The sequence below is a fragment of the Hesperophylax consimilis genome, chromosome 27, assembly GCF_061612785.1.
Source record: "Hesperophylax consimilis isolate HC1 chromosome 27, BYU_Hcon_1.0, whole genome shotgun sequence".
NCBI classification, from domain to species: Eukaryota; Metazoa; Arthropoda; class Insecta; order Trichoptera; family Limnephilidae; genus Hesperophylax; species Hesperophylax consimilis.
Window position 1 is genome coordinate 14,208,752 of NC_142862.1, and position 19,451 is coordinate 14,228,202.

General features: G+C 36.8%; 1 protein-coding gene across 2 annotated transcripts in view; it reads left to right on the forward strand.

The window, feature by feature from the left end:
• Lasp (LIM and SH3 domain protein Lasp) overlaps positions 1-18,318 on the forward strand; it is a 73,478-nt gene extending 55,160 nt beyond the window's left edge. Inside the window, exons 5-8 of one of the 2 annotated variants that reach the window (XM_089648154.1) lie at positions 382-1,332; positions 5,305-5,642; positions 8,615-8,662; positions 11,777-18,318. In XM_089648154.1, coding sequence (XP_089504280.1) covers positions 382-1,332; positions 5,305-5,642; positions 8,615-8,662; positions 11,777-11,908 — 1,469 coding nt within the window. In that variant the 3' untranslated portion in view covers positions 11,909-18,318. The remainder of the gene's footprint in view (positions 1-381; positions 1,333-5,304; positions 5,643-8,614; positions 8,663-11,776) is intronic. The other variant, XM_089648155.1, reaches the window with a different exon arrangement.
• Positions 18,319-19,451: the final 1,133 nt, after the last annotated feature.

Here is a 19,451-nt window from a genome sequence, read left to right on the forward strand (position 1 = left end):
AAGTTAGTTACATAGTGGGTTGCCATAATTAGATTAAATGAAACAAAAATATTTGTTATAAACCAATTCATTTATTTCCACTGTCAACTGGTTAGGAAGAACCTTTTTATTTGTCAGGACGAAACCTCCCCCTTCACCTATCCATTCCCCTCACTATACTTGCCACTTTGTCGCTTTCGTTCTACTGATTGAAGAGTTCTTTGAAACCCGTTGGCAGCGAAAATAAATCAGAGTATAACCAACCTCCAGAATACTCACAAAATCACCGAATAACCGTTCTTAGCTGAAACACTCATCACACACTTGACATTGCAATAGTAGATCCAACAACAGCAAGTGTGAGTAACTAATATCATTTTGACCATTTTATCACTTCTAAAGCAGAATCAACAGACAACTATCATATCCAACTGGAGAATTACGCAGCTGAGATGTTACCACCCACTGTGGCTCCTCCCGCTGTGCCGGCCGTTGTTCAATCTCAGGCCAGCGTCTACCCCACCCCCACCCAACCGACCAATCAGAAGTCTGCCCAGCAGGAGTACCAACAAAACTCCAACCAATCGCAGCCGCAGTACAGGCAACAGCAGCAGACCACTCAACAAATGCTGCAATCGCAACAACGCCAAGCTGAATACGCCAACAACTATAACGCCAACGTTACACCTGCGTATCAGAACCCACCGTCGCATTACAACCAAACCTCCTCTCTTCCAAACGTCCAGATTTCGAGCTACGCTTCGAATACGCAGCCTGGTTCTATTTACGATGATTACAAGCCGGAACCCGATTATAATAATCAGCGGAACTCCGCGCAGATGGCAGCGATCCAATCGTACGGCGCAGACTCGTATTATGACCGTGGGGGCAGTGTTCAACAAACTCAGCAGCAACAGAGGATAGGCAGAATTGCAGATTACGATCCCATAAGCGACGGTCCCAGAAATTCCCCTCTGATGCCTAAACACAGTGCGACCATCGTCTATAGCAGCGGGCCCCCGCACCAGACTGTGCAATCACACCAAAACATGCAGCACCACCATAATTTGACTCAAAATCAACCCAACCAAAGTCCGCAGCATCAGAATGCTTCCCACGGACATCAAAATGCGTCACACGGGCATCCGAACGCGCTGCACGGGCATCAGAATGCATCGCACGGACATCAGAATGCGTCTCACGGACACCCCAATGCTCAGCAATCTCACCAGAATATGCAGCAGACGCATCAGAGTATGCAGCAGCAAACGCAACAGTTGATTCAGCAGCAGAAGATAATGCAACAGCAACAACAGCAGCAAATGCTCCACCAGGCTAACAATGGCAGGATAGGTGAGGAGTGAACCATTCGCTTGCATGAGGGCATCAACATCAGCATGATGTTATTAACAGAACTAATTCCTAACCTAACATTATATTTATTATTATTATTATTTATTCCGTAAGTACTTATATCTCAAATGTTTCACCGTATTCCTTTGACAGCTCAGTCCTTATAGTAAAGTTCACTGGGGTTTTTATTGGGTGTTTGGCCATTTCTCATGGCTCCACAACATGACTTCCCAACAGGGATATAGACTCCGTAGATATAGAAAAGACATGTTTTTCTCCTTTTTTAATTGGATCGCACAGTTTTACAGCATATATGGACTGCGGTTATCTGAAACTTTTCCCCATCAAAGTCAGACAATTTCACCATAGACGAATTGGCGTTTCTTCATCCTCTTCACATTTCCATAGTATACATATATGGGTATTTTCGCCAAAGTTTGTACATTGCGTTTTTGTTATGTTCCATGATTTTCATAGTTACATATTTATAGAATATTGGAAAGATATATTTTTAGTGAGCAGGTATGTCATCAAAATGACAATTCAACACACCTCCAAAAAGTGATATAAAGTCATGAAAAGTGATGAAACAAAAACTAGGTTAAATAGGTAATTATTAAACCCAGTTTTTGTTTCATCACTTTTAATGACTACATATATCACTTTTTAAAGGTGTGTTGAATTTTCATTTTCATGAAACATGATGGATCTAATTTTTTTTTGTCTTATACTCTTTATACCTGGGATGATAGATTTTAACATGCGAATTTATTCATTTACTTTATTTAGGCGGTTAAATACAACTTAAACCTGTATATATTTTTAATTAATTATTTGTATCAAAAGGATGTGTTTTTACAATGTCCCATTTCTACATTCAATTAAACAAAGTTTAATTCTGTATTTAATTTTAGACATGTAAGCTGGCAAAATATATTTTTTTTAAATATGCAGTTTTTAAATAAATTTTTAACACATCTGATAAAGAATCTATTAGTTCCTTTACGTGACCACATTTTTTTTAACACACTTTTTAATAGCTTTTATATGGGAATAGTTTGTAAAATTATGTACAACTAGCTATACATCGCCATGTGTGGCTGTGGCTCAGTCTCTCTGTGCAGTTAGAGAAACAATAGCACATGCTGCTTTTACATGCATGCAACAGTTGGTGCTTTTTAAAAAAATATATATATATTTTTACGTGTCACAGGCGAACTCTATAACATATAGTTATATAAAACACGATGACCGGATAACTCATCAAAATGACAATTTAACACACCTACAAAAAAATTGGTGTAAAGTTATGAAAAGTCATGAAACAAAAACTAGATTAAATAGTTACATGTGTAACCTATTTTTACACATGTAACTGTTTAACCTAGTTTTTGTTTAATCAGTTTTATAGAACCATAAAACACACATGAATTCGAATGCAACATTGTGTCAAAATTTAAAAACAATTGGTGAAGAACTTTCAGAGATTTAAGATTTAAACAGTTTTTTTTTTAAACGTAACTGAACTGCCCCAGCAATAATCTTTTACACTTTTGTGATAAATTAAAGGTTTCCACCATAGACATATGAATATTAGTAGACCTGCCCTAAGTGATTAAAAGCGTATTATTCCCCACTCCCCATACCGGTTCCATTGGAGCCGGCTGGGCTCGCGTATGGCCTTCCGTGAATCTTGAGAATGTGACGTCATCATTCGTGTTCGAACTAGCGTCGAGCTATGGTCGAGGCATTTTATGAAATAACACGGCAAAATAGTGGCTTGTGCTATGAAAACTTGTAAAAATAGATGTGAAAAAGAGAATAAACCCAATTGTCGTATTACATTCCATATGTAAGCATTATTTTAAGCGTAATTACATCGTATAATATGGATCAGTTTGTAGAAACATATACTATCACATCGAGATATATCTGTACGCATCGTTGGTTACTGGGAACTAAATTATGAACACTTATAAAAGTGTCTTAACTAAATACGTAAACAAAATAGAAAATAGAAGAATTTTTTTTGCCGAATTTGGATTTCGCAAATTTGTTCATAACGTGGCGAGTAATTTGCGCTCCCATGTAAAAATTTCTATTCATTCAAAAGCAGATTTTACTTTTAAGAACTAAATGGTGATATTATAATGCGAGATGCCTATTTACTGTCAGATTGATTTATTGACGAATCACAGTCAGCTTTACCCCCTTCGTTCTTCAACAGTTGATTTTACCCCTCACCTTTAATTTCTAGTCAATATATTCATATGTCTGTGGTTTCCACAGAAGAATCCACATTATTACCCTCCATTAGTATTCTGGTCAATGAAAAGTAAATATTATGGTCATCCCAGAATTTCTGCAGTGAAAAAAAATCCTGACTTCTAGTAATCCGGTATTGGCGAAAACTTAAAAATGGAAAGCATAAAAACACGTACAAACTTTGGCAAAAATGCCCACATATTGATAAAAGCTTTATTGTATGTATAAATATGCTAGTTTAACATTACTAATTTTTACGCTTTATCGTTTATTTTTGTGTCCTAACATTGTTGTTTGTTTTGTGCTAATAATATAATATCAACATGTTTTTATATTTACATTATGACAAGTTGCATGTTGTGATTTTGTTTTGCCTGTATTTTAATTGGAGTGGTGTGTATAATGCAAAAATATTTATTTCAGTGTTCCGGTATCCAGTTAACACCATGTATTTATTTATATCATAGTTGTAACCCATAATATCAACAAATCTAACAGCATGATATCCTAGAATAGTTTTAGTTATTTAATATGTATTACATTATCTTTGAAAAATTAGGTTAGGTTATTTAGTAGTAAATTGTGTTTGATGTGAACTATCACAGAACTGTGCTTTATTAATTAACTGTTCTTATTATTTGAGTTGGGGTGTTGCAGAAATTCAAATGAATCATTTTCATCAATAGACCAAATAGCGGCATTTTTTTTTGCATTTGAAAGGTCTTCGTTAAGCACCAATTGTTCGTCTGTTTCAGCTTTCTATCAAATTGTGATCAGCTGACAAGCGTAACAACATGGGTAAGTGGATAACTCATCAAAATGACAATTTAACATGCCTAAAAAAAGTGTTATAAAGTTGTGAAAAGTGTAGTTACATATGTAACCCATTTAACCTAGTTTTTGTTTCATCATTTTTATAGGCTATATATCACCTTTTAAACGTGATTTGAATTGTCATTTTGAGCAGTTATCATGGAACCAACAACATGATAGTTGTGCTATTGTACTATGATCAAAGATTGGTCAAAAGCATAACAACATGATATTTGTGGTTTTGTACTGATCAAAGATCGTTCAAAAGCATAACAACATGATAGTTCTGCTTTTGTACTGATCAAAGATTGTTCAAAAGCATAACAACATGATAATTGTGCTTTTGTACTGATCAAAGATTGTTCAAAAGCATAACAACATGATAGTTGTGCTTTTGTACTGATCAAAGATTGTTCAAAACCATAACAACATGATAGTTGTGCTTTTGTACTGATCAAAGATTGTTCAAAAGCTGAAACGGACATAAAGTCTGCATTTAATATGGGCTTTTCAAATGTCAACAAAAAGCAAAATGGTGCTGATTGGCTATTTATGACTTTCTGACGTTATGAATTTCTGTGAAACACCAGAATCTGGCTCGGTCACAAGGGGCGATTTTGTCACTCCAATGTTATCTCGGCGAGTGATTGGCACTTGTAGCCACTAGTAGACAGTCACGCAGCTACTGAACTGTTAGACGAGGCGATAGTAGCTCTGTGTATCTCCGATTAGGTCATGTCATGTGCCAAATTTGCGCATTTCAAATTAAACATGGTCTAATCGAGTTGCTTAAACGATTATTAGCTGCTAATTGAGTCACTCTCAGCGAGTTTCTTGTAAAAGCAAAGAAATCATAAAATAAGATGAACTTGAATGAATCTTTTGTTCTGGCAGGCGGCCACCAATCCCAGCAGTCCCCGCAATCCCGGCGTATCGGGTCCGTGGCCGACATGGACCCGCTGAGTGACCCATACGGGGGCTCTGGTGGCGGGCCACCCTTATCCCCGGCGCCCGGACAGCACGCCCAGCAGCAGGCGCAACAACTCATGTTGCAGCAACAGCAGCAGCTAGCGCAACGAGCGCAGCGGGAGGCACAGCAACTGGCGCAGAGAGACGCCCAGAGGGAGGCGCAGAGGGAGGTGCAGAGGGATGCACAGAGAGACGCCCAGAGGGAAGCACAGAGGGAAGCCCAGAGGGAAGCGCAAAGGGAATCCAAGAACAACATGTCCGGGGTGAGCTAATTTAACCTTTCCCTTACTGTGCTAAAAAAATCCACGCATTCCGGTTCTGTGTAGTCAATACACATCTCAAAATAAGCGATTTAATATCGGAAAAATATGAATATTCATAGCTAATCGATTATGTTTATTATATTTTATATCAAAAGTGATAATAATTGTAATTTAATTGCTGAAAACATGAAAAAACCATCGGCAGATGCTAAAGAAACGTGCGAGAGGTCCACATCTAATGATGGTTCGCGGCCGACTGGCTAGCGGGTGGCGGCTGGGACAAACACAGCTGTGCGGTCGTAGGTATCGATGGTCTAAATCAGTGATACTCAACCTTTTTCTTCTGGGGGCCACATTCATATGTTTGTAAAGCTACGCGGGCCGCAACACTATACTGGTCAGTGTTGCCAACGGTGTGAGCTTGATACCCCCTTTTATTATTCGAAATCCATGGGGGGGGGGGGGGGTTGTTAGAGAATTTCTGTAAAACATAATAATTCCCCACAAAAAAATTCAAAATGAGTGCTCCCCACGAAATATTTCAAATCCATGGGGGGGGGGGGGGTTGCAGAACTTCGCTGAAAAAAAAGTTCCGCACAGCCAAAAGCATCATATGTAATTCCCCACAACAATTTTTCGAAATCCATGGGGGGGGGGGTAGCTTCGAAAATTTCCGGCCGCAAAAAATATTATATCAAATAGAATAGATATATGAAGATAGGTTTTTGTTATGTTTAGTAGCCTAAATGGCGATACATCGCCTTCGTTGGTAGTAACAAGTAACACTGGTAACCATTTAACTTTGGAACTGTCAAAAATTTATGTGTTGCCACGAGCAAAATAATTTGCGCGCATATTTGTCTGTCAAATCTTTGTTTTTTAGAGATAGATCCAAGCTTGTGCAGTTATGGTGTGCAGTAGCAACACTCTTATACCATATTATATTATATAGATAGTATATTATACTTATACTATCCTCTTCGGGTTTCAATGTCTGTACGTCAAAGTCACAATTAATCTCAACTTAACGTGATATAGAATGCCAGATTTTGTAAATCATGTTCCTGATATTAAATGTATTGAGGGCCGCACAAAATAGCTCGGCGGGCCGCATGCGGCCCACGGGCCGCAGGTTGAGTATGACTGGTCTAAATCAAAATACAACTGCAAACGTGTGGATGTCTCATGTTCCCGCATAACGAATTACAGCGCAACATCAATAGCGTGTCATTTCCTCGCACACACTTCGAGTATTAGTATCACACGGTTGATTGTATTGGTGTATTTGTTCCAGATTTTTAACAAAAATCTCTGATTTTTAATTGAATTTGAAACTACGTAAAATATTATTTCTTAGTTCAGTGCATAAATATATAACGGAGGAATACCTAAAATCTGAACCCAGAATTTATTATATTTATCGAGTTATTAAAGTTATTAGAAGCAATGTGTAGTAAATACACACCACAGATAAGGTTAAAAAAAATAAATTATGAATATCGCACAACTGCTCCCAATTGTCTTGAGCCAGTGAGACTAGGGCATCCAGAATTGGGGTATGTTGTGAGACTGAAGATAGTGGGGAGGAGGAAGGTGGAGAAGCACCTGGCTATTCCGATCTAGTCACCAAACACGGCTAAGACTATTTCATGAAACTGTTCAATACTGAACGGTGGTCTTACACCGGGGTGATACTTGGAGTATCTTCCACTCTGAAACGTTCCATAAATATACTATTTTTATTAAAAGTTAATAAATTGTGAAATAACACACGTTAATCAAAAACAATTTACTTGCGCACGTCGGGTTTTCAACCCCGTCCTCCAGATTGCTAGCCAAAAGCCTTACCCCTCCACATTGATACAGTTAGGATTTCAGATTTGGAAAGCTGCATCCTCCAAATCTTACAATTTTAACTCTTTGCACGCGGCCGTATCAACTGTTGTTACGGCAAAAAGTCTATACTCACACGCGTCTGTATCAACAGTTGATACGGCAACTTTGACGGCCGATATTCCCGCTCTCTTTCGTCATAAATGTATTTCTTGCTCACTTGGACATTTGTAGAACTATCACGATGCTGACATCTACAAGAATTTCTCAAAAATAAAATTGTATTTCATAAAAAAAGATCGATAACCAAGTGCGCCTCTTCGCGCCTTTTAGTCCTTTAGTTTACATTTTTGTCAACGGATGGCGTTAGTACTAGTTTGTCATTCACAACTTTTCATAACTAAGAATGATAAGTGATCATGGTGTCCCACTTGTGTCTATAAACACAGTGGCCTAAGTACACACACACCGAGAGTGGTTTATTTATGACGCCGAGTGAATGGCGGGACCACATTCAAAAGATACGGTACGTCTTTGTATGAAATTTTATGTTTTTGTTTTTATAAACATCTAAGAGTGTTGACACACGAGGATTTGTTTTCATATTGTGGAGAGTAATCTGTTCTGTCTATATAGTCCAATAAATCATGCCAGAATGCTATAATTTGACATTTAATTGCATGCATAGGTATTTGAAAATATGTACCGCGTACGGGTATAGATAAAACGGAGCAAATTAACGCGTTCAAAAGGTTAAGGGTCAGCACTCTTTGTAAATTCTAATGCAAGCGACACAAATACATAACGACCTCTCTATAAATTCCATTTACCGTTGGGAAAATATCCATAGTTTCCCATCAATAATTTTCTTCAACTGTATTCTTTTGAATTCTATGAAATACATAATAATATATTTGTACCTTTAAAATATCTATAAACCGAAGGTGTTTTCTTATGTTTTATCTCAATCTCCAGTATGATATTTTTCCTATCTACCCGTATAGAATTTACACTCAGTAAAGCAGAGTACGGCCAGCTTTGTTGCTGTTCATATAAATTCTGAGTGAAAATGACTTAAATGTTAGGAATAGCATATTGTGTCACCATTTTTAATGTAGAATGTATTTATTTCGTTTCAGAGAGTCTACATAGCCATGTACGATTACGAAGCGACTGATACAGATGAGGCAAGTTCAATTCCTTCATATTTTTTTAATTTTATTTTTTGCTCAGTGTACCACAGGAACTATGGTAAACCGTCATCGGTTTATTAACCCATTGTTTCGACCGAAACTGACCACAACAACTGAATTAATTTTTGCACTAACTGTCCTGAATTTATTGATGTAGTAAAAATGCCACAACCTTTTGTTTTTGTTTAAAGCAGAGGTCCTCAAACTTTTTTGTCTCGTAGACTACATGCCGATTTTTCTGTTTTGGGAAGACCCCTGCTTGCTTTCTCAATTGCTCAGTATATAGCTCTTTCTATGTATATATAGGGTATAACAGCATGTGCCCAAAAGATTTTAACCAGTGATTCCTGAGTATATTTGGAGTAAAAAATGCAGATGTCGTTTTGCTGTCCTCTGATATATTTTTTTAATTAAAAACAAGTTGCCACTGATCACACTGCTACACTTCACGATGGAACACGTGATACCCACGCTGTCTTGTTTGTTATGGTGCTGCTGGAACGAGACTGTGTATCACGTGACTAGCTAGACTGTACCCAACTACTCATTGGCAATGTGTGATGGAAAAATATTTATAGTTTTGTTTTCAAACAGCAAAATGACATATTCGTTTATAACATCAAATATGCTCAGGAATCATTGTAGTCCAGTCAGTGGGGAGTTTTACCTTGCAAAAGGTTAGGTAGTAGCGATTTTGATATATGTTGTTAAGATTGGGACTCTAAGGAAAAAAAAAAGTTTTCGACCTTGGGAGGGTCGAGCTCGACCCGCCATCTTGGATTGAAGGTGCCAAAATTTGTTTTTTTCAAAATAATTGTGAAGTGGTCGTTTTTACAACCAAATTGTTGAAAGCAAACTTAAAGACAACTAAATTACCTACATTTTTTGTAAAAAGTATTTTTTTGTAAGTCTAATAGATAATGAGTTACAGTGGCGGAAATGTGAATATTTTTCTAAAAATGATGAAATTCCCAACTTTGTAATTTTTTCGGGTTATTCATTACATAATTATAATGATTTTGTAAACTCATTTCCACACCACCATGAGGTATAGAACATGGCGCATTTTTTTATTGTGGTATCTCCAGTAGGTCTACTCCACAGATATACCAGCGATGGTAGATTTCGAAATTATGTTACATTACTATGAATTATGTTACTTAATAACAGTCTTCGTCACCAATGTCATCATCTAACTCATTGCCTGTGATACTGAGATTCTGGGCTTCCATTGACAAAATCTCTTCTTCTTCGTCCTCTACATCGATGTGAACCTCTAGCGAATTTCAGCATGTTTGACCATTACAGCACCCACATACAATAGAACACTTCAATCCAGCTTTCGTGCAGCTACATGTAACGCCGCATCCTTTTTTACAATTGCATGAAATAAATTTTAATAAAGTCTCGGGTGCTGGTTTCTTTGTCATTCTTACTGGAACAAGCCCGTTGGTGTCACGTTTCCAGCCCAAGTTTCTGGATTTTTTTGGATTCCATACCATTTTTGGACTTGGTGGTACGTTCTAAATGCATGGTACCGTGCAGCGTCGTTCGTTGGTGGCAAAGAGGTAAGATTGAATTTGCTTTTTGTTGTCGACTTTGCGAAACGTTTGTAGCGGACTTCTTCCAAGGTTTCCTTATCCATGTCACCCCCGTACAAAGCAACAAGAAAGCGTGTTTTTGCAACTGCTATGTCTTCTGGTGTTGCATCATGTTGTTTGAAGATTCCTATCATGGCATTGAGTCTTTTGTCGTTTTGCACAAGCGAACAAAATTTTGTTTTTCCTTGGTTGAAGAAGGACGATGTTGTATCGCAGCCGCTAAATGCCTTAAATGCCATGAAGAAACAGAATATTCTCAGCCGCCTCTTTGTATTTCACACTATTCGCGGAACACAGTCTTTCAAAAGTTTTGCCTCTCCCGGGTTTGGGAAGATATATACTACTTTTGGGTGGTGCTAATGCTGTCAGCAGAACTAGGAGATCAACGTCTTCGCCAATAATGAAAACAGCGTCATATGATGAACACAAGGAAATCGCAGTATTGACAATCAACTCATCAGCATCTTCTTCAGCCTGCTTAACTGTAAAATCATCCTGCATAAATTGCTTTGTAAGCATCGAAATCAGACGGACTTTGTTATTTTCATTGGCTAAAAATCGTTCTTGTGAAACTTGAACTGGCATTGTTTCATCGAAAAGAACATCTGCAGACATGAGCAATTCCAGGCAACGTCCTGTAACCAGGACTCAATCAGTGTTGCCAAGTCAGCTGTAGACTAGGATCCCACTATAACAAATCAACGTCATCGAGTACACGTATGATGCTATATAAGTATATTGTAACGTAGAAATACGTTAAAATGATATTGTGTAATATGTTCGTACAAAATTTATCAAGTAAACTGGAGTTTTACAATTTTTTGTCAAAATTTTCTTCTTTCAACCGCTGTAACTCGTTACCTATTAGATTTACAAAAAAAAACTTTCTACAAAAAATGTAGATAATTTAGTTGTCTTTAAGTTTGCTTTCAACAATTTGGTTGTAAAATCAACCACTTCATAATTATTTTGAAAAAACCAAATTTTGGCACCTTCAATCCAAGATGGCGGATCGAGCTCGACCCCCCCAAGGTCGAAAACTTTTTTTTTTCTTTAGAGTCCCAATCTTAACAACATATGTGAAAATCGCTACTACCTAACCTTTTGCAAGGTGGAGCCCTTTTTTATCCCCCACTGACTGGACTATTGTTTAAAATTCTTCCGGCACGTGCTGTTACACCCTGTATTTAATTCACTGTTTTATTAGCAATAAATAGCCATTTATAGATTGGCAAATGCAAGTATTGTTAGATCTTGGCAAATTAAAGAATGCGCTTGGGCTTCCGTGTACTGCGCAGCTTTGCCGAAGTTATTTGGAAGGTTTTTAGAATCCAGGATGTAATTGATGATTTTCCCGATGATGACTTCGCCTCCTGACAAAATGTTTTCTGCGCATCGACTGTAAAGCGCATTCTCTCGTTTCCCAGACTTTATATCCCTATTTGCTACAGTTAGAGTACCCTTTTGAAAACTCTGTGTCTAATATTTGATGCGATCATTATTCCAGGTGTCCTTCTGCGAGGGCGACCTGATTACCAACGTGTCCTCCATCGACGAGGGCTGGATGACGGGACGCGTGGAGCGCACCGGCCACACGGGCATGCTGCCCGCCAACTACGTGGAGGTGGCGCAGATTTAGTCACTTCTGCATGTGGCCAGCAACAAGTTTGCCGGCCGCGAGAAGATGGCGGCGCGTTCATAGCCGTATAAAACTTTATGCGCCTTGTCAAATGCAATATATATTGTCAAAGGTACATTCAGATTACCTGTCATTGAACAATACATTAAACATACACACCGTGGGTTGTTGCTAAAAATGTGTTTAATAATACCGTATAAATTAGGGTAGAATTATTATGTTAAAAGATTTTTGCAGTAGTAATAGGCTGTGTTTGTGCTTTCTCCTTCTTCTTGACCCAACTGACCACAGAAAAACAACATTAAGTAGTTGTAGGTACCCTCAGTATCGCCCTGGTGAAAGTCCACTATTCAGAATCGAAACATTTCTTGAAATGGCTTTAGCCATGTTTGTTATGGTAAATAGCCAGGTGAGTACTTCCTCATCTCTTTCCCTTCCTCACTCCTTTCAGTCTCGCAACATAGCCCATTTGGGAATGCCGTGGTCCCACTGGCTTCAGACAGTGTGCAGTGTCATTACAACTGTTGTGTTGTCATCATTGTATTGTGCAGTGTCATTACAACTGTTGTGTTGTCATCATTGTATTGTGCAGTGTCATTACAACTGTTGTGTTGTCTTCAGACAGTTGGGATTATTGTGCAGTGTCATTACAACTGTTGTGTTTTCTTCATTGTATTGAAAAAAATATCACTTGAAGAAGACTCAGATTCTTTCATTACAATAATTTTTTTTTTCCACGATTACAAGTATGAATATCTAATAGCCACAATACGGCCATTGCTCAATGCTAGAATTCGTCTGAGCGGTGCTCCGGCCGGTCTGCCTAACTGAGCTCGAGCCAATCCTTCGGCCTTACTCGGAAGTATTTGTGAAACCCGAATACAGACCCCTGACGACAATCCCTACCTGCAGTATTCACATTGAAAAAAAAATCATTCTACACTTTACACATGACGATGAACATTGCAAAGCTATCTGAAACGTTACGTCGATTAAGAAGAAGTACAACACGGCTTATTACCCTAAAAGTCTGTATATTGTTTTTACAATTAAAAAAATTGAATTAGGCAGGAACCACATGATCAATTATTAAAAACAACCTTCGTAAAAAATTTCTTCAGTAATTCTATACTATAGTATTTTGATTTTTTAAATGAAATCATGGAGTTACTGCAAAAAGATTTTATAATATTACTATCATTGTTTGTGAGTAGTTTTTGGGGTCCACCGATCCTGATATTAAAATTAACTACAACATTGCATGTAACAGGATCACTCCAAAACATGCTCACAGACCTACCGATTAGAAGCAAACCTGCGGATATATGTTTAATATTAAAAAACTTACAACATCACAGTAAAAAAAAAAACTATCAAACAGTGCGTTAAAATTATTTAAAACCAACAATTTTTCAATGCAGTTTTTACTACAAAAAATCTATTAATTTATTGACATCACGGTTTGACACCTTTGATAAAAAACATTTAATTTTGTAATTTTTGACGTACGTGCCTGTTCTTACCAACTTGCCTTCACACAAAGAAGACTGCAGATTGGTGTTTTGGGAAATGACTTGCGTCCTTTTGTTATAATAATGTTGTAGCAATAAATTTGGCATAATAATCTGACACTTGGTGTTTATTATGCAACTTTCAATGGGGTAGTGTTCTTTTACAAATGCTGTTTCTTACTCTCTGTTCACATGCTTTTAACCTCATCTATGCCACTGTCGCATATGTGATCCATCGGGGGCTATTCAATGACGATGTTGCAAATGTAATTCATGAAGTTTTACTAAAATACATACATTGTGTCAATACGTGTCGCTTGATTGGATAGATTGTGCTGAAAAGATCAGCATTGTAAAGGTTAATATTAACTCCACACGGTAGTGGTCTAATTCATCTTTGGTGATGCTTTGAGGAGGGTCTTTTTAGCCCTTTACGAGATGGTACGATAGTGAAAGTTAGTCTTTGAAAAAAATCTTTACGGAAAGTAAAATCTTTCGGAAACGGAACCGGTGTCGATGGAACGGGCCGGAGCTGCTTATGCAGAGTAAGTCGTTTAACCCTCTGGGATCATAACTAAGAGCTTTACTAGTATGGACCATTACAATTCAGAAATTTTTTGCCAGTTGCCAAAAATAAAAGAAAGAATGTGGGTGTTGAACATACCTACATTGTAGGAGGGAGAAATCACAAATTAGCTGATGTTGTAAAAACAACCTTTTATCTTCAACCGTTTTTCGGTGCACCTTCCATCGAAATAACGGTAGAACAAACACAGTTACCACCTAGCGTCAAAAGATTTCATTCCATCTGTTAATATCGGGAGTCTGCATACTTTGACATTGATTTATGTTACGAATGTGAAGAGACAGTAAAAAGGGATTTCTAAATTCACTGACTCCTTAACTTATCAAAATGTACAACACCAAGTGTTCACTTTCAGTCATCATTGAAATTAAAAATTGTTAAGAAAAAATTATAAATAATATTAATAAGAGAGAGCATTCTATTTTTGTATTGTATAATAATGTAAGGGCGTCGTAATACAGGGTGTCCGGAGGTAAAGTGCGCTAATTTCGGGAATTGATTCTACATGATGGTAGAAGTAAAAACTTTTTTTTCCATACAAAAATATTTTTCCACAATTTTATCTAAAAACTACCCTAAAATGATGGAATTTCTAAAAAAGTTATTTGTCTTTTATACTTGCACTGTCATGTAGAATCTCTCCCCGAAGTTAGCGCACTTTATTCCTGGACACCCTGTATATAACTGTTGCATTATTATTTTCACAATGAAACAGCAATTTACGCTCCGCTGCCTTTGTAGGAATATTTATTTTTTTAAATGTTTATATTTTACAATGCTTTCCCTGTCACACGTGCACAAACATAACCACGTGTAATAATTACTTTAAGATATGCTTTAATTTACGTTAATGCCCACCCAATTTTCGGGACCAAATTTTTATTATTTCCAATGATAATACATACATATTAGTTTCCTGTGATTCTATTGATTTCTGTTACATGTAGTCATGATGTTGTCTAACCTCCCGATAGGGGAGAAAGCATTATTTCAACCAAAAGAAATTTAAAAAAAAAATCATCACTAGTGACCAGTTTACCACGAGGACAGTGGTAATTAAACGAATGTCCTAAAAAATGTTGCCACTTACTACTAAAAATAGGTCACACTAAGTGGTTCGCTACGTTTGGTGACTTAGCAGGGGTGCCCGGGTTCATCGGGTGTGGTGTGTTCAAGTCTTGGTGGCGGATACACCAGCCCACGAGCTCCGTGGCAGGCCAGTTCAGGAGAGGAAGTTATTTTCTTCACGGCCTTTGATAAACGATAAATGCAAAAAAATCATATAAATTGAAGTTAAAAGTTTAGTTACCACTTTCACTGTCCTCGTGTAAACAGGCCGTAATATCAAATGAAAAGAGCTTCTTCCAATGTAATTTTGTCTCATTTTTGATTTATAATGTAAGCAATTTGTTAAAAATTATCATGATTTCTGTATAAATAGTTCAATACTTTTCCACTAGATGTCATTCTTTATTTCGTCATCTCAGATATCAACATCTAATGAAAGATGCTTCATCCAAAATAATTTTTCCTTAGTTTTGTCATAAAATAAAGAAGAAATCCAGAAGTGCCTTTCATTAAAATTTGAATGAAAACAAATGTTCCATTTAGTCCAATAGCCCAGCGATCCGTCTCATCTCGCCTGACATCGTAGATTTCCATCCCATTTGAATTTCGTAAACAAAGTTTTGTATTGGAAATTTAAGCATAGATTAGGCAAATATTTGGTTCACGGGACACGCTCACAAGACACTTCTTGTTTTTTTTCTTTATTCTGTGGTTTTGGTTTATAATGAATTTTTTGTAATGCAAGCAAACAATAATTATTGTTATAAAAGCACACCACAGGCAGAGAAAATGAGGGTAGAATTCCACACATCTTACCATAGATAATAGACACAAAGGAGATGTGCCATGAACCATTATTAGTACGAAATCGCGCGCATAAAAGTGTCTCCAACATCTTTCATCCATACTATCACAAATCGCATCTATGCACAGTGGCCCGCCTTTGTTTCTACCTACCTACGCATCAAATGCATAACTTTCGCCGCTATGATTTTCCATGTAGTTTGATCATAGCTTGGTGACTGTCGGCATGCTTCCATGCCATATCTCCCCCTGTTTCTACTATCTATCCACCTGCCGTATAGTGGGGTGTTAATGGGGTGCTGATTAAAAACTTGGACTGACTCCGGTTTAATTTTGTTCCATTTGTTTGCTTCCAAAACACTAATCATTCTGCATTACATATGTATTAATATTTTTTTCTTACATTCCTAAATTTCTGTACATTCTACAAAAGAGCATTTATTTTTCTCAAATATATACATATTATTATTCCTCCAAGGTTTAAACTAAATGAGTCTACGTCTTATTTTCAATATTTGGGTGATCAGTTCAAATGATGATGCTTTAAGATTACTTTAGCTTTGCTTAGTGACTAGATCTGTATACCCAGTTACTCTCTTTTTTTATGTGAATACTGCTCAAGAATCGCAACTGCTCCCAACCATCTGGAGCCAGTGAGACTATGGCATCCCCAATTGGGGCGTGCTGTAAGGCTGAAGGTAGTTGAAAGGGGAACGAGATGGAATTTACCTGGCTGTTCAGATATGATCACTAAACAAGACTAAAGGTATTTTAAGCAACGTTTCAATACAGAATGGTGGTCTTACACCTGGGTGATACTGATAGTATCTTCACCCTGAAACTTGCCGCAATTATACCTTATATTATTTTAATTGATTTAATTGTGAAATATTACAAATTCATCAAATAAAATTTTCTTGCGCGTGCCGGGATTTGAACCCGCGACCTCCGGATTGCCAGTCAAGAGTCTTACCCCTCGAACACGGACGCCGTCTAAACCCTCTAACCCCTTACTTCTCCTTTTGCCACATAGCATCGTATTCAAAGCTGTTATTATATTTATATATTATGTAGAATTATTCAAGTAAAATCTATATTTAACGAGAGGTTTTTTTTTTATATATCTATCATTTCCATCCAAACTGATCACCTAGCTATTTACTCCAGTTCTGAAGAAAATGACATTGGTAGCTTCGTCCAGAGGCAATGTGTCCAATAAGTAGACAAGTGCAATGATCAAGCAGTAGTTGAACATTAACCCTCGGTGTGCCAAGAAATTTTCCATGGATTTCTCACGTTTATACCTGTAGTGTGTCGACGAATCCACTGTGGATTCGGTAGTGGTTCAGTAAGCCCCGGTTTTATTGTATTTTGCAACATAATGGCATACTAAAATATAGTGAAATTAAATATTATTCTATACTCGTTTCGTCACATGCAAAAAATATGTTAATTTTTAATTTCTGCAACTGAAAAATTTTTCCCATTTTTAAAGCCGTTTCTGTATTTTTTTTATGGGAAAGCCTCGTGTAATTTATGTTTCTAATGAAAATATAATAAAACCTAAGAATATTTTTATATTTCTTTTATAACATTACTAGCTGTACCCTGCCACGCGTTGCTGTGGCTCAGTCTGTCTGCGCAGATAGAGAAACAAGAGCGCATGTTGATTTTGCGTCCAATAGATGGCGCTGTTTAAAAAAAAGCGTGTTTGTTCAACCGATGGCGCTGTTTTTAAAAAAATATATATTTTTACCTGTCACAGGTGACATCTCTATAATATACGTATATAAAAACACACGCGTATTCGAATGCAACATTCTGTCCAAATTTCAAAGTAAATCGGCAAAGAACTTTCGGATTTTTAAGATTTTGAACAAACAAACATTAACATTTTTTTTTATATAGATAGATGGAAAAAATATATTTTTCTGAATATAAATAGCTATTCTTGGGAAAATACAAAAGGCAGATATGTTCAGGTTTTTTAATAATATTAAAAAATTATCTCAGAAAAAGATTGGCATTTAACTCCGTGACACACTTAGGAGTGCTAGGATGCGGAAGGATGGCGTTCCAAGGGTTAATGAAAAAGCCCTAATATGTTATTACAGTCACAATTGATTTGATGCACTTTATTTTACCCTTTTGACTACTTAATTATTCATTTGGAAGTTGTGGACTGGACTGGCCATTGGAGCAGGTATATTCTACTGATGTCATTTCCTAAGCAACTTGACTACATGTGTATTCATTACAAATAATATATTTTATTATGTATTATGAACTTGCACCCTTTGATTCTACACAGCAATTAGTTTACAGACATTAAACTAATGTCGTATTATAATAAGGCATGTTAAATATTATTGTTGATATTGACTGGTTCAACTAATGAGTTTCCAAACTATTATTGAGATTTGATATGTAAATAAAACGATTTTAACATTATCAAGACTATTATTTTGCTTCTCCTGAATGGTGACCGGATAACTCATCAAAATGACAATTCAACACACCTGTAAAAAGTGTTATAAAGTCATTAAAAGTGATGAAACAAAAACTAAGCTAAATAGTTACATATGTGATCTATTATCATTCCGGTTCTCCGCAGAAGTAGGCAGAGAGGACGGACCGTGTAACAACTCGCAAATATTATACCATTTCAAGAACTAGACCAAATAAGCATTTGTTTAACTCTTTGCACGCGGCCGTATCAACTGTTGTTACGGCAAAAAGTCTATACTCACACGCGGCTGTATCAACAGTTGATACGGAAACTTTGACGGCCGATATTCCAGCGCTCTTTCGTCATAAATGTATTTCTTGCTCACTTGGACATTCGTAGAACTATCACGATGCTGACATCTACAAGAATTTCTCAAAAATAAAATTGTATTTCATAAAAAAAGATCGATAATCAAGTGCGCCTTTTAGTCCTTTAGTTTACATTTTTGTCAACGGATGGTGTTAGTACTAGTATGTCATTCACTACTTTTCATAACTAACAATGATAGTGATCATGGTGTCCCACTTGTGTCTATCAGCGCAGTGGCCTAAGTACACACACGCCGAGAGAATGGCGGGACCACATTCAAAAGATACGGTACGTCTTTGTATGAAATTTTATGTTTTTGTTTTATAAACATCTAAGAGTGTTGACACACGAGGATTTGTTTTCATATTGTGGAGAATAATCTGTTCTGTCTATATAGTCCAATAAATCATGCCAGAATGCTATAATTTGACATTTAATTGCGTGCATAGGCATTTGAAAATATGTACCGCATACGGGTATAGATAAAACGGAGAAAATTAACGCGTTCAAAATGTTAAATAACTTTCCATATTTTTTTAACAGTATGAAGTGGAAGTGATTAAAAAAAAAAAAATCACTTCGACTTGGCAAAAACATTTTTTCCCGAAGATATTGGCACTTTTAGTTTTATTTTGGACTGTCATCAATAGCAAGGCTATTTAGGGTTGCGTAATAAAAACAATAAATTATTTGAATATGAAATTTTGTAACTGACATTCGAAAAATTGATCAAAAGTGTCGATTTTTACGAAATTC